We start from the raw sequence: 12,903 nt of genomic DNA on the forward strand, positions 1-12,903 counted from the left end.
CGCATTTTGCACACACCCCGGACTGTCAATGGAGTAGCTCCGTAGATCCGGGGAACAGTTGTTAACGACAGCTGCACTTCCCCTCACAACAACCACTTATTCCCGGAAACCACTAGCCGTCGGTCTACTGCCATGTAGCAAGATTGGGGTAAAGGAGCTGAGGGGAACCGAGGGGAGCCGAGGTGACGAACCGTCGATGAAGCCCAAGATGGTTCACCGGTTCCGAGTGTCGGTGACGACTTCTTCTTCTTCTTCTTCTTCGCAGTTCATTGTTTCTCGCAGTTGACATTTGGAGAAACCTCCGCTATTCTTGCCTTTTACAGATTCTATTCAACGATTACATACAGAAATAACCACGTTTCAATCAGTATACAAACATGAGCACAGCTATTCGTGTTGTGCCCAGTGTAAGTTTACCCACGATACATCCCCCAAGACAAGACAGAGTGACGTAGGTAGATCTGTAACTGACGATTCACAGAGGGCAGCCAGAGCAGTCAACTTGCTCAAGACAGTTCAATACACCCATCCTCCATCATGTCCATGCCACTCCAACCCAGGCTATCACCAAAACCAGACCCGGTCAACGGTGTCCCGATACAATGACAGGACCTCCCGGCGTAACTATGCCACACCCCAAGACACCTCCCAACTGAAGGAGTACGCCTTTGAAATGGCCGCCTCCTCCATCCGCTTCGGCCCTGGCGTCACGCAAGAAGTCGGCATGGACATTGCCAACCTCAACCCCTCCGGCACCGTCGCCGTCATCACCGACTCAACCGTCGAGAAGCTCGACGCTATGCGCCAAGTCCGCGAGTCTCTCGACCGGGAAGGCATCAAGTACAAGATCTTTAATAAAGTCAAGGTCGAACCCAAGGACTACTCCGTCAAGGAAGCCATCGACTGGGCCCGCACCACCGGCGACTACTCGGTCTACCTGGCCGTCGGCGGCGGCTCCGTCATTGATACCGCCAAGCTTATGAACCTATACTCGGTCTACAAGGACGCCGACTTTATGGATTTTGTCAACGCCCCCCTGGGTAAGGGACGTCCCGTGGACCGAAAACTCCACCCGCTCATCGCTGTACCGACCACGGCGGGCACAGGCAGTGAGACTACCGGCACGGCCATTTTTGACTTGGTAGCCAAGAAATCCAAGACGGGTATCGCCCACCGCAACCTCAAGCCCTACCTGGGTATCTGTGACCCGCTAAACACGCGGACGATGCCGAGTGCCGTGAAGGCTAGTTCGGGGTTGGATGTACTTTGTCATGCGCTGGAAAGTTACACGGCTATTCCATTCAACGAGCGGACGCCGAGACCAACGAACCCGATTCTCAGACCGGCGTATCAGGGCGCTAATCCCATTAGTGATATTTTCTCACTAAACGCGCTGAGGCAGACGGTCAAGTATCTGCCTAGGAGCGTAAAGGATCCGGAGGATGTGGAGGCACAGACCGAGATGTTGCTGGCGGCAACGTTGGCAGGTGTGGGATTTGGTAATGCTGGTGTGCATTTGTGTCACGGTGCGTCACTGTCTTTTTCTTTTGTTTTTCTTTCCTTGTCTCTTCATCCTCCTGAGTCATCATGCTTCTTGTGTAACCATTCCCTTGACTCATCATCATCATCGCTGACACTTTTCGCAAGGCATGTCCTACCCCATCTCCTCCCAAAACATTGCCTCCTACAAACACGCCGGCTACGACGTACCACACCCCATCATCCCACACGGCGTCTCCGTGGCCGTGACAGCGCCCGCGGTCTTCAAGTTTACAGCTGCTTCAAATCCGGACAGACATCTTGCTGCCGCCGAAGCCTTTGGGGTGGATATCTCCAACGTCAAGCGCGAGAGCGCTGGCGAGGTTTTGGCAGAAGCCATCGCCAAGTTCCTGGCTGACTTGGGAGATCAACCCGCTGGTCTGAAGGCTTTGGGCTTCGGAAGGGAACATGTCGAGCAGTTGGTCGAGGGAACGATTCCCCAGGCAAGAGTCTTGATGTTGGCCCCAGGACTGGCGAAGGAGTTGCAGGCGGAGAGGGAGCAGTTGGGACGGTTGTTTGAGGATGCGTTGGAACATTAATTATGAGTGTCTGGTGCGCCAGAGGTGGTGCCTACCTCTATGGATAATGGTGGATGGTTTGGGTTGGGTTGATATATCGGGGTTAGGTTGTTAGGTAGAGGTATGCTGGTAGATGCAGACTGCATGAATCGATGCGGATATCTGCAACAACGATGAGTTGGGAAGAAAGGGGGGATCTCGCTTGTCTGAGCCAACTTCCTTATTTGTGCCTTCTTTTCACTTCCTCCTCCTCCTCCTCTTCGTCTTCATCGCATCATCCCCTCGACAGCACTGCCCGTGATCAAGTTCAAATCATGGACAACATCTAGACGATACAAAAGATGATCTTGAACGAACAACTCTTCTAAACTTCTTTCCTCCCTTCTAAACTCTTTGCTGTCTCTTTACTTTGCTTTCCTCCTAGCTTGATCACAAAGGATGTATTCGTCATCTAACTCAGAGGTCACCGAGCCTACATACACCCCTTCCCAGTTCTCCCAGCTCTTCAGCTGTCTCACCTCCACGATGCCGTCCCCTACAGAACCCCCTGGACCTCGGGGGACCAACGCCATCAACAACATCAGCGACACCAATAAGGACAAGGGTGCACCCAACCCCAACCCCAGTTGCTCTGGGACAGATCCAATTTTGTTTTCGCTTCCACTTTCAGCCGAATTCGAACATGCAGGAGTACTCTCTACGACTCCTGGTGAGGCGTTGCCGGGTACCTTTATGATCACCGACGAACACCGCAGAGATGATGATAATGATGAAGATCAAGATGAAGATGACGAGATTCTCTTCATGCGGTCGACCCCTAACAGCAGCCACGCCTCCAGCTTGCGGGTTGGTACTATGTCCCGAAGCAGATATAGTATGTTAGGGACCACACAACCGGATGGGAAAGATGAGAGTCACAGTGACAGTGACAGTGACAGTGACAGTGATGGTGGCGCTCCCCTCTTTACGCCGTCTAGAGATAAAACCCTCGGCGACAGCAGCCGTGAAGAAACCCGGGCCAAAAGATTCGATGGTTCAGATCTCGGTTGTCCAGCACAACTGGTTGACAGACACCAACAAGAGTTCCAGCATGGCCACTGGGCCAATTCGAACACAAAAGCAGATGCTCTGAACATACACCACCACCGACCCAAGACGCTGCTTGCCTCATTTCGTCCTGGGATGCAATTACCGCTAGGAATTCGAACCGAACCTGATCCTGATGCCCACCCCGCGTATTTTTCGACGCGCTTTATAGTCAAACGTGCTGTGGCCCGGTTGCAGGCACGACGACTCAACCGTCTCTCTTCTTTAGATCATTCGGGTCGGATCGAATCCTTGATAGATGGCGAGCAGCAGACGAACGACATCGAGCAGCAGACGAACGACGTCGAGCAGCATCATATCAACGGTAGAGGTACTTATTACAACCCCCCTGCAAGCCCTCTTCCAACCCAAGCTTCCAAACCACTCACCACAACTACCACTACTAGAAAACCCAACTACTCCAGACCGCCCACAGAAACTTCCACCACCGAAAATCCCACCCCCTCCTCCGTCCAACTAGGACCCTTCACCCTCTCCCCTTCCGACGTCGCCCTCCTCGCCTCGTCTGAAGCGTCCTTCAAGCGACTTACGACGCCCAAGTTCCATCCTGCTTTTAGCGGTAGCAGCGGCAGCAGACGCTCCTCTCATCGGGTATCTCGCCTGATTCAAGATAGCGCGGAGGAATGGATGGATCTTTCACTTGATGTTGGAGCTAAGCTTGGGCCGAAGAAGAAGAAGATGAAGGAGGAGGAGGAGGAGGAAGAAGATAAAGAAGAGTGGGAGTGGGTGGATCATCCGATGGGGAGAAACAGGGGGTATGCATAATCCTAATGGGGAGAGGAAGGGGATATGTGAGGAATGGGGGGTTTGGAAGGAGGGAGGAGGAATAGGAGGAAGGAAGGTAAGAAGACAGTACTCACACGTGGAGTAAGTCTAGTGTCGCTCAGCCATCTGAATGGGCGGGTTTCTTTTTGGAGGATAATAGCGTTGATATTGATGAGGGGTTTGTTGATATTCGTCCTGGTCGTGTGATGAAGAAGCAAGCGTAAAATGAAAAGTGACGGAGAAGAGACTTGGATAATTTCGAGAACGTAATTTGGATACGGAGAGGGAAACGCGATAGTAATACACGTATGGGATCCAAGGTAGCAATTTAAGTGTATCCTTGGAAAGAATCGATTGTACAGATGTCTGTCATTCATATAAGTGAATTGATAGAGATAGACATCATGGGAAGAGCGTGAATAGATACCTCCAGGTTGGGAATATCTCCAAGTTGCCCAACGTCTCTTGTTCCTTTAGTACCTGCACAATAAAAGTTCACTTACAGTTTTAGTCCCCTCATAACTCCTAGCAACCTGGGTAATCCAACAACAACAACAACACCATCAAATAAGCTCATATCAAGTACCGACTATCATCTTTCCTTCTCGATTTACCCAACCCATCCAACTCTTTGAAGAAATCCATTCGCAACTTCATCCTCTTGCGTCCATGCTTCTCCAACAATCTCTTCTCCACCTCTTTCGCCTCCTCATCCATCTTCTTCCCCTTCTTCATCCTCCTCTCCCACCTCTCAAGCAATCGCAACCCGTCATCGTCAATCTCTGTCCAAATCCCCGGCACATTATCCGGCAACCCCCCTCCGGACTCCAACGCATCGATTGCCCTACCGGCCACAAGAGGATCGTGCGTTGTCGCCCGCATGCCCCGGATGCAGTGCCGCTGCTTGTAGCCACGGGCGAGGTAGCGGTTGATGATGGCTAAGGGATCTTCCGAGGCAATGCCGTCACCTAGGTCCCGGCCGGTGTGAGGTGATGGTTTTGGTGGGGCTGTGGATTGCGGATGTGGTTTTTGGTGGCGGTCTTGATGGCCGGCGGGGGCTGCGAGGGAGGATCGTGAAGCAGAGGGTCGGGGAGGGGCATGAGAGGATGCTTGTGGTTGTGCCTGGTGTTGGATTTGGCGTGGTGATGTACGGCGCAGGTTGCTGCTGCCTTCGTCGTCTGCGGCGTAGGGATCGGGGGGAATACGGAAGCGAGGTGGGGGGCTACGAGAGGCAGGTGCGGTATCTCTTGGGGGAAGTTGTCTGCGAGCTGTTGGGATTTCTATGGAGGGGCGAGGGACAGAAACAGGAATGGGAGAGCGTCTTTGCTCGGGAGGAGGCCGAGGAGAGTCGATAGGCGGGCCGAAGGCGTCGCTGCTTGAATTGGAATCCGAGTCAGAGGAGATATATTGGGCCTGTGTCTTTGAGTTTGGTTGAGTAGCAGATTTTTTCTGCGCTGATGAAAGCTCTTGCGATCTAAAGGCTGAAGAAGATCGTAGGGACGAAGCCTCTTCCACTGTGGGCTGCCAGGGTTGTTGTGGCTGTGTGATGAACGGGTCTTCATCCTCCTCCCTGTACTCATCCACTCCATCGTCTTCCCCATCATCTCCAAGGATGGGCATATCGTCAGCAGCATCGTCCTCGTTGTCTTTGTTGATCAGAGCGACATCGGCAGCCAGTTCTGGCCTGGAGGTTGCTTCCAGAATTGGTGGGAGCGGAGATTGCCATCTCTTAGGCGGCGATTCTGGGACCTCGTCCTCCACATCGTATCGTGGTCGCTTACTTGTCATTCTGTCCAGCGGGGAGGTCATCATCTGATCAGAGTTCCTCTTCAAAGCCCCTGAAGATTTGAGGGCCCCTATGATGGGAATGGGTGGAGAGGACCTAAACTCGGTGGTATTGGGGTCTTGACGTAGGGTAGTGTCTTCTGCTTCATTAGCATCATCCTCCTCTTCTTCCGCCTCAATTTTGTCATTGTCCACCTCTTCACTCTCTTCTTCTTCTTCTTCTTCTTCTTCTTCTTCTTCTTCTTCTTCTTCTTCTTCTTCTTCTTCTTCTTCCTCGCTATCCTCGTCTGTCCCTTGATTGAGCTCAAATGATTGGGCTTCCTGAAACTCCTTGTAGTAGTTTTCGAATTCAGCAAGGTGTTCCTGGAATGCTGTTTGTAGCTGGTTGGGAACATCTGGCTCGGCGATCCAGTCAAAGTCCAGCAGTTCAGCAATCTCTTGCCAGTCCCGTGCATTGGCAGGCACGTCCTGTTCCGTAACCGCCGTCCATAGATCCCACATGTCAACAGCTTTACCCCCAATTGTTACCCAAGTGACTGGATTGGCCTCAATGGCCTCTTTATACCGGTTGAGATATACGTAGAACTGCTCTCTCGGTGTTTGTGTGGGCACCGAAACTCCCTCTTCAAGTGGGTGTCCGAGATCAACGGACCCTTCATCCTCACTATACTGCTGAGACTGGGACTCAAAGGCAGGTGCACAAGCCCATCGGACCAAAGCACCCTGTGCAAGAGCCTGGAACATGATTAAACTTTGCCGCTCGGGGTCTTGTTTCCGGGCCTGGTAAGATCGCCAGGCTCGTTGAATGATAGAAGCACTCTTAATCTTCTTCTTTTCTCCATGAACCAAGCGAGCTCGCTTGTTTATTTCTTCGAGCCGCGAAGGTGTCGAGCGAGGCGGGGAGTGTTTGTGTGCAGAGCTTGTTATTGTAGCTTTTACAGGGCCCATGGGTGAGCTCCAGCTCTTTGTGGGGACATCCTGACGCGTTCTATGCACAGCTGCTGAAATTCGCCTCTTAGGCGCGGCTTGATCAGCACTCTGAGGCGTCGCCTTTACTTGGGGGTGAACGGTAGCCCTTGGAGTTGGCCTAGGAAGGCTGGGCTCAGGAGGATTCGGGGCGGCAAGATCATCTTCGTCCAGGTTCGTTGTAGCCTGTAGGGTTTCAACCCATCTGTTTCGCCAAGACTGCCAACTGTGACGTGGGTGTTGCTCCGCGAACACTTTGTAGATGAGGTTCCCCTGTAAGCTTTCTCCTTGCCGTTTCATCTGCTTGAGGTATCCGATGAAATCCTGGTCATCGTCTTGGGTGAAGGTGACTCTGCCGGTGGCGGGTGCAGACACAGCCTGTGAGCGGTCTGGGGCTGGTGTGTGTACTGTGCTAGTTGTTGCGGGAGGCGTGCCGGGTCTGACATTCTCCTCTTTGCGGACGGGTGCAGGGGCTTGATCTGGTGGTGGTGGCGGCTGATAGTTATGAGGAAGCAGTTCAGCTAGACCGTGCCTGTGTTGATGATCGTATTGCTTCTTGAAGCGATCTTTCCATGACTGCCATGTGTGTCGGGGGTACTTTTCGGCAAGGTCGATATAGATCTGGTTGCCGCGGATATAGGCGCCTGACCTCTCCTTCTCCAAGACCCAATGAATCAGGAGGTTGTCGTCCTGTGGTGTATAAGGGGTCCGGGTGCTCTTGGTAGACGTGGCTGAGCCGCCAGGACGCACTCCCTTGGCAGTGGCATGGTCGATTGTGTAAAGGTCTCTGTCGGCCAGCTGACCCTCATTGATGGAATCTGTGATGTACTTCCAAGATAGAGAGCCAGCAGGGGCAAGATTTTTCTTGGCATGGTCTGCAATGAGAATATCTGCATTCTTTTCCAGTTCTACCTTTTTCCCTCCATGGGCCTATGTGAGGTGTCAGTGATGTGGTCAGGCGCAGACAAAACAATTGCGCAACATACCTTGACTGACTCAACTAAGGACTGGCGAGCTGGCACTTTTAGGGAGATCCAAAACTTGAGTCCCTTGAAGAGAGTGCCCTCGGATGGAGTTTGGTTGTTGTTCCCATCCGGAGTCTGATTGGCCAAGGCCCCTTCGTACACGATTCCGGCTGACGGCATCTTGAAGTGTGACTGATGGGCTATTGCCCTAACCCTGGGTCTGAGCTCTTTCAGTCACTTGGCAGCGCAAGAAAGAAAGGCTTCAACTGTACACTTTAATTCATGGTTGTGAACGGCGGAGGGCTTGAGTGTAGAGCGTGGTTAGTTTGTTGATTTATTATAGGTGTTTGGCGAATTTGGCAATGGCCTCACTTTGTTGTTGTGAGCGTGGCGTCCGTTGGGCACAGTCAAAGTGAAGCGTGCGTTGGCGGGCGGGCGAATCACGGTGGGCCAGCCAACCCGGAGCAGAATGGAAGTGAAAAGCAGATGACGAGGGAGAAGCTGTACCTCAAGATGGATGTTTGATGAAAGCAATCGATCGATGTCAGCATCAACATGGAACCTTCCACCGAGTTATGTGTGAAGCGCCGTGCCTTCCCTCTCTTTGTTCGCGCGTGTTTGGCGTGGAGATTCGACCCTTCGTCGCGCTCTCACGGGGACGAACAGGGCTCTGACCCTAACCCTACAGGCTAGAGGCATCCAAAAACAGAATGTCGGTCTTGGCATCGACGACGACTGAGGTGGTCCGAGCTGCCAAGTCACAGAGCTGATTCCCCCCATATCCTCCTCTTCTTACTTCTGATTCTTGCCATCTTTTTTATTCTGTTCATAAAGTCTTTCCTTGGTGTTTTCCATTTCATTCCTCTCGGTTTGCCCCTCCTGAGAACAGCTGTATGTTGACAGGGGTGTTCGCTGGCCGAGACACCCGCGGCCTCACAAAGAGAGGAGACCCAACTTCACCTTTACCAACTGAACTGGAAACATTACCCTCCACCTTTAGACCTGATCGATTTGGGCAAGACTCATCCATAATTACCAACTCGTATTATGATTCTCACCTCCCGGACAACAAGTGAAGGAAAAAACGGGGACTCGACACCATGGGCACCATCGCAATCATCGCCGCCGTCATCCTTGGCATCTCATTCATGACCTTTGTGGCCTTTTTCGGCAGACTACCTGCACTACGGTACATCAACCATTCTCCCACCCAAATACTTGATCTTGATTGCTAACTGTGATAAAAAGAAACACTCCCATCTCCTTTCTCCACCGCCTCATCTGGATTCACCTCCCCAATGGCGTCCTCACCGTCGACCGCACCTTGACCAACGGGCGCCTGACCACCTCTCTCACCCGCCTCGGCCGCCACCTCTGGTACGACCAACACCCGACCATCCTCATCTTCTTCTTCCTCTTGCTTTCCGTTGGCGAATACCTCTACCTACCCGTCGCCTGGCCTCACTTCTCCTTCACCCACAAATTCTTCGGTACCATCGCCATCCTATGTCCCTATATCTTCCTCTACCTCTCCGCCTTCACCGACCCGGGTGTCATCAACGCCAAGACTCATGTCCGCGAAATGGCCCGCTACCCTTACGACTTCACCCTCTTCCACCCCGGCACGAGCTGCGAGACGTGCCGCCTCCTGAAACCCGCGAGGTCGAAACACTGCAGTATTTGCAAGAAGTGCGTCGGGAGGATGGACCACCACTGTATCTTCATCAACAACTGCGTCGGGGCCAACAACCAGCGGTGGTTCATCTTGTTGCTGCTCAGCACGGCCATCCTCACCCTCTACGGCGGGGTTCTGGGGCTGGTGATTATCCGGGCCAAGATCCAGGCGAGGTTCCCCTACTGGACGTTGATGCCGTGGTGGACTTCCACTCAAGCATGGAACAGCGGCGACCTGGATTTTCATCGGTGGTTGCTCCTCTGGAGCTGGGGCCTACAGTCGGGAGTGGCCATGGGGGGCGTTACCTTGTTGGCGCTGCTGACGACGCCGTTGGTTTGGGGGTTGCTGGGATACCATTTGTGGCTGGTTTATTGTGGGACGACGACGAATGAGAGTATGAAGTGGCAGGATTGGCAGGCGGAGATGGATGAGGGCGGGGTGTATAAGCGGCGGATGGCGGCGGATGGAAGCAGGGAGAAAGACCTCAAGGTCGAGCCGGCGTGGACGAGGTGGCCCGTTGAGGCGGAGCAGATTATGGTGAGGACGGAGGATGGAAAGCCCCCCAGGTCGAGTCATCGGTTGCCGGGTGAGGGAGAGTGGGAGGCCGTTTGGAGGTTGAAGGATGTGGAGAATCTCTATGATATCGGGTTTTGGGATAATCTTGTCGATGTCTTCTTGCCGTATTTCATGTTCAAGGAGTCAAAGGGTAGGAGTCCTGTTGACGAGCGCGAGTTTGGAAGGGAGAGAGGGAGAAGTAGGAGACGGAGTTCTTGAGTGGTGTTTTGAGATTTGGGATACCCATTAGACGTGTTGAGAGCAGATAGATGCTAGCAACTAGAGACCAAAACGTGTTTTTCACTTTGTCTACGGGCAAAATGAGGAATGAGTTTGGTGATGATTTTCATACTTACATGTTCCAAGGGGTATCAAGTCTATTGGCATTGCTTCGAATCGTACATAAATATTACAGTGACTTCCAAGCGGACATCAGATCATCCACCTAGAACGACGCTTTCTCCCGGCTTCCCTTAGACCCTGCTGTCCCCTGATGCGGCGTTGCCCATACGATCTGGTCAAATGGTATAATCTTGCTCACCGTCGGCGCTGGCTTCATCACCACACTTCCCAGCTCCGGTGCCTCCTCATCTGCCAGCGCCCGCTCGTCCCTAACCAGACCAGCCATCTTTGCAATCGCCAACCGTGCGCCTGCAATACCCAACCCAGCATTCCTCGGGTCACCCGCGCCTGTCACCCACAGCTCCCTCTCCCACCCCTTACCCTCCACCCACGTCAAACTCTCCTCCTCAATCTTCCTCAACTCCTCCCACACCTTCACACACATATCCCCAATCGACCCCTCCTTCCTCTCCTTTCCTGTCCCCTGGCGATACTCCTCCATCGAGTCAATCTTATCCGCCTTGGTCAAGATCACCGTCGTCCTGACACCGGCATCCCTCAACATACCCAACACTGTCCTATCATCCTTCTTGACCCCCGCCACCGAATCGATCAGCACCACGGCGCCCTTGAGCATCTTCCTCTTCTCCAAATACTTGGTAATCTCCTTGCCCCACTCCGCCTGCGAGTTGAACCCATAACCGGGCATGTCCACCAATATCAGCTGATTCGTCGGTTTCCTTTCCTTGTTGAACTTGTTCTTCTCCTCCCTCTTCTCCGACCGCGACTTGATCGCGTGTGACTCCCCAGCCTCGGGCTCCGCCTCCTTCTTGGGCGGCGCCACTTTCGGTGGCGGGCCAAACCCGTATGCGTTCATCGTCTTGGTGCTACCCGCGTGCGCGGACGTAATGGCCCGTCCGGCCCGGCGCGCTTCGAGACCGTGAGCGCGACCGGCGGCGGCGCCAGCGGCGCCCGATAAAGCGTTGATCAAGGTGGACTTGCCCACGTTGGAGCGGCCCAGGATGCACACTTCGGGCACGTGCGTGTTGACGGGGAAGTTGAGGAAGCGAGGGGCGGCGTACATGAAGTAGGGTTTCTGGCAGGTGAAGATGTGGGTGGCGGCGAAGAGGGAGTTGGCGGTCGGGGCCGGGGCGGGAAGGGCGCGCTGGTTGGGGTCGTTGGAGGGGGGTGGGAGGAAGGAGAAGGATGATGGCGCTTTTTCGACTGGCCCGGTCTTTTTGATCTTCTTGGGCGTGTCTTTGGGTTTCTCTGCTTGTTTGTCTTTGGATGTCTCCGGTTGTTTCGCTTTAAGTTTCTCTGGTTGCTTGGCTTTGGGCTTCTCTGGCTGTTTGTCTTTGGGTTTTTCGTGTTGCTTCGCTTTGAGTTTCTCCGCTGGTTTTCCCTGGGTTTTCCCTGGTTGTGTGGGTTGAGATCGCGACGTAGATCGTGCCGCCGGGCGTTGTCGTGCTGGGTTCGCTGTCGTGGAGCTGAAGAGACGGATGGAAGAGATCGGGGCAGCAACTGTGACGGGTCGGGAGGCTGCGAGTTGTCGGAGGACTACGGACCTCAGGTTGGGAGGCATGGCCAAAATACTGGCCATTGTCCTTTGGTATGTCATGGCGGAGTATGCTGCCGACAACTGAGGTAATCGGGATCTTGTCTGGCGCAACAAGACAGCAGTGATGGGAGAGAGAGTCGCAGATTTCAATTCGACTTTCTTTCTGTCATTGATAAGGTATGCCATGCTAAGTCCCGATAACACCATCTTGCCTGCCGCGGAGACTAATCATCTTTCCGATAAGCTGTTCAATACCAGGGGTTAGGGTCAAAGGTGAAATCGGATGGAGCTCTCTTGGAAGCTCGGGACATTTTTCTGGAGCGCAAGCTGGAAGTCCAAACTGACCTCATCTTCGATCCGCCATCGCATCTCGCCGCGTCCTCTTCCAGTCCACACCCGCCCGCGTTCTGCCGTCGCAAACTCTCCCATTTCCGACCTCCCTCTCAACCCAACCGCTATCCACCACTCCCACATCATCACCCAACCAGACTAAGTGAACGCCAACATGTCTGCCGCAAAGACCAACATCCTCCATCTCTACCGCGCCCTCCTTCGCGAGCTCCCTCCCCGACCCTTGCTCACCACCCCGCGCGCTCCCCTCCACCAGCGCCTTCGCGACTTCGTCTCTTCCGCCGCCTCCCCCGCCTCCGCCGGCGCTAGCATCCCCGTTCACAAACCCTCCGTCGCCGAAGCCGAGCAGCTCCTTGCCTATCTCCAGGCGCAGCGGGAATACGTCACTTTGCTGGAGCGTTACAACCCCGGCATGGGCATGGACGAGGAGACGAGGGTCAGACTGACGGCCAAGAGGGTCGGTATGGACCTGCCCAAGGAGTTTCAGGAAGGGGAGGAGGACAAGTAAACTGTGCAGGGTCAACCGCGCCATGACCGCACCGTATGCGGGTGTACAAGAAAGACAGACTGTATTATTGCTGGGTTGAATATGGATGGAAGAAAGGCGTTATGGGAGTTCGATCTGTTTAGACATGGGATTGGGAAGCCAAGGAAGACGGGGTTTGGAGCCGCGACAATTGCTTTGGTTGAGCAGGAGAAGGGGGGAAAGGGTTTGGGATGGAATAAGATCGGGTCCGACTAATACCATGACGGCGATGGCATCGACAAAGACCAAGC

At 53.8% G+C, this 12,903-nt stretch overlaps 6 protein-coding genes across 6 annotated transcripts; 4 read left to right on the forward strand and 2 right to left on the reverse strand.

The window, feature by feature from the left end:
* Nucleotides 1–121: 121 nt before the first annotated feature.
* B0T23DRAFT_379939 (iron-containing alcohol dehydrogenase-domain containing protein) lies at nucleotides 122–2,354 on the forward strand. Its single transcript, XM_062837182.1, has 3 exons — nucleotides 122–407; nucleotides 482–1,526; nucleotides 1,648–2,354. Exons 1-3 carry the CDS (start codon nucleotides 378–380, stop codon nucleotides 2,076–2,078), a joined length of 1,506 nt encoding a protein of 501 aa, XP_062693003.1. The 5' UTR covers nucleotides 122–377; the 3' UTR covers nucleotides 2,079–2,354.
* A 141-nt stretch (nucleotides 2,355–2,495) lies between these two features.
* B0T23DRAFT_442164 (uncharacterized protein) lies at nucleotides 2,496–4,404 on the forward strand (the record flags this gene model as incomplete). Its single annotated transcript, XM_062840808.1, has 1 exon — nucleotides 2,496–4,404. One exon carries the CDS (start codon nucleotides 2,496–2,498, stop codon nucleotides 3,927–3,929), a length of 1,434 nt encoding a protein of 477 aa, XP_062693004.1. The 3' UTR covers nucleotides 3,930–4,404.
* B0T23DRAFT_144403 (uncharacterized protein) lies at nucleotides 4,328–7,955 on the reverse strand. The gene is made up of 2 exons (XM_062832422.1): nucleotides 7,667–7,955; nucleotides 4,328–7,610 (listed from the first exon to the last, which is right to left on the reverse strand). The coding sequence occupies exons 1-2, from the start codon at nucleotides 7,823–7,825 to the stop codon at nucleotides 4,503–4,505; spliced, it is 3,267 nt and encodes a 1,088-aa protein (XP_062693005.1). The 5' UTR covers nucleotides 7,826–7,955; the 3' UTR covers nucleotides 4,328–4,502.
* A 454-nt stretch (nucleotides 7,956–8,409) lies between these two features.
* B0T23DRAFT_412589 (DHHC palmitoyltransferase-domain-containing protein) lies at nucleotides 8,410–10,254 on the forward strand. The gene is made up of 2 exons (XM_062839490.1): nucleotides 8,410–8,834; nucleotides 8,894–10,254. The coding sequence occupies exons 1-2, from the start codon at nucleotides 8,746–8,748 to the stop codon at nucleotides 10,092–10,094; spliced, it is 1,290 nt and encodes a 429-aa protein (XP_062693006.1). The 5' UTR covers nucleotides 8,410–8,745; the 3' UTR covers nucleotides 10,095–10,254.
* A 1-nt stretch (nucleotide 10,255) lies between these two features.
* Nucleotides 10,256–11,941, reverse strand: B0T23DRAFT_379947 (uncharacterized protein). The gene has a single exon (XM_062837183.1). It carries the CDS (start codon nucleotides 11,833–11,835, stop codon nucleotides 10,321–10,323), a length of 1,515 nt encoding a protein of 504 aa, XP_062693007.1. The 5' UTR covers nucleotides 11,836–11,941; the 3' UTR covers nucleotides 10,256–10,320.
* A 339-nt stretch (nucleotides 11,942–12,280) lies between these two features.
* Nucleotides 12,281–12,634, forward strand: B0T23DRAFT_428815 (uncharacterized protein; the record flags this gene model as incomplete). Its single annotated transcript, XM_062840157.1, has 1 exon — nucleotides 12,281–12,634. The coding sequence occupies one exon, from the start codon at nucleotides 12,281–12,283 to the stop codon at nucleotides 12,632–12,634; it is 354 nt and encodes a 117-aa protein (XP_062693008.1).
* Between the last annotated feature and the right edge of the window lie 269 nt (nucleotides 12,635–12,903).

The sequence above is a fragment of the Neurospora hispaniola genome (assembly GCF_033458365.1).
Source record: "Neurospora hispaniola strain FGSC 10403 chromosome Unknown B0T23scaffold_4, whole genome shotgun sequence".
Lineage (NCBI taxonomy): Eukaryota > Fungi > Ascomycota > Sordariomycetes > Sordariales > Sordariaceae > Neurospora > Neurospora hispaniola.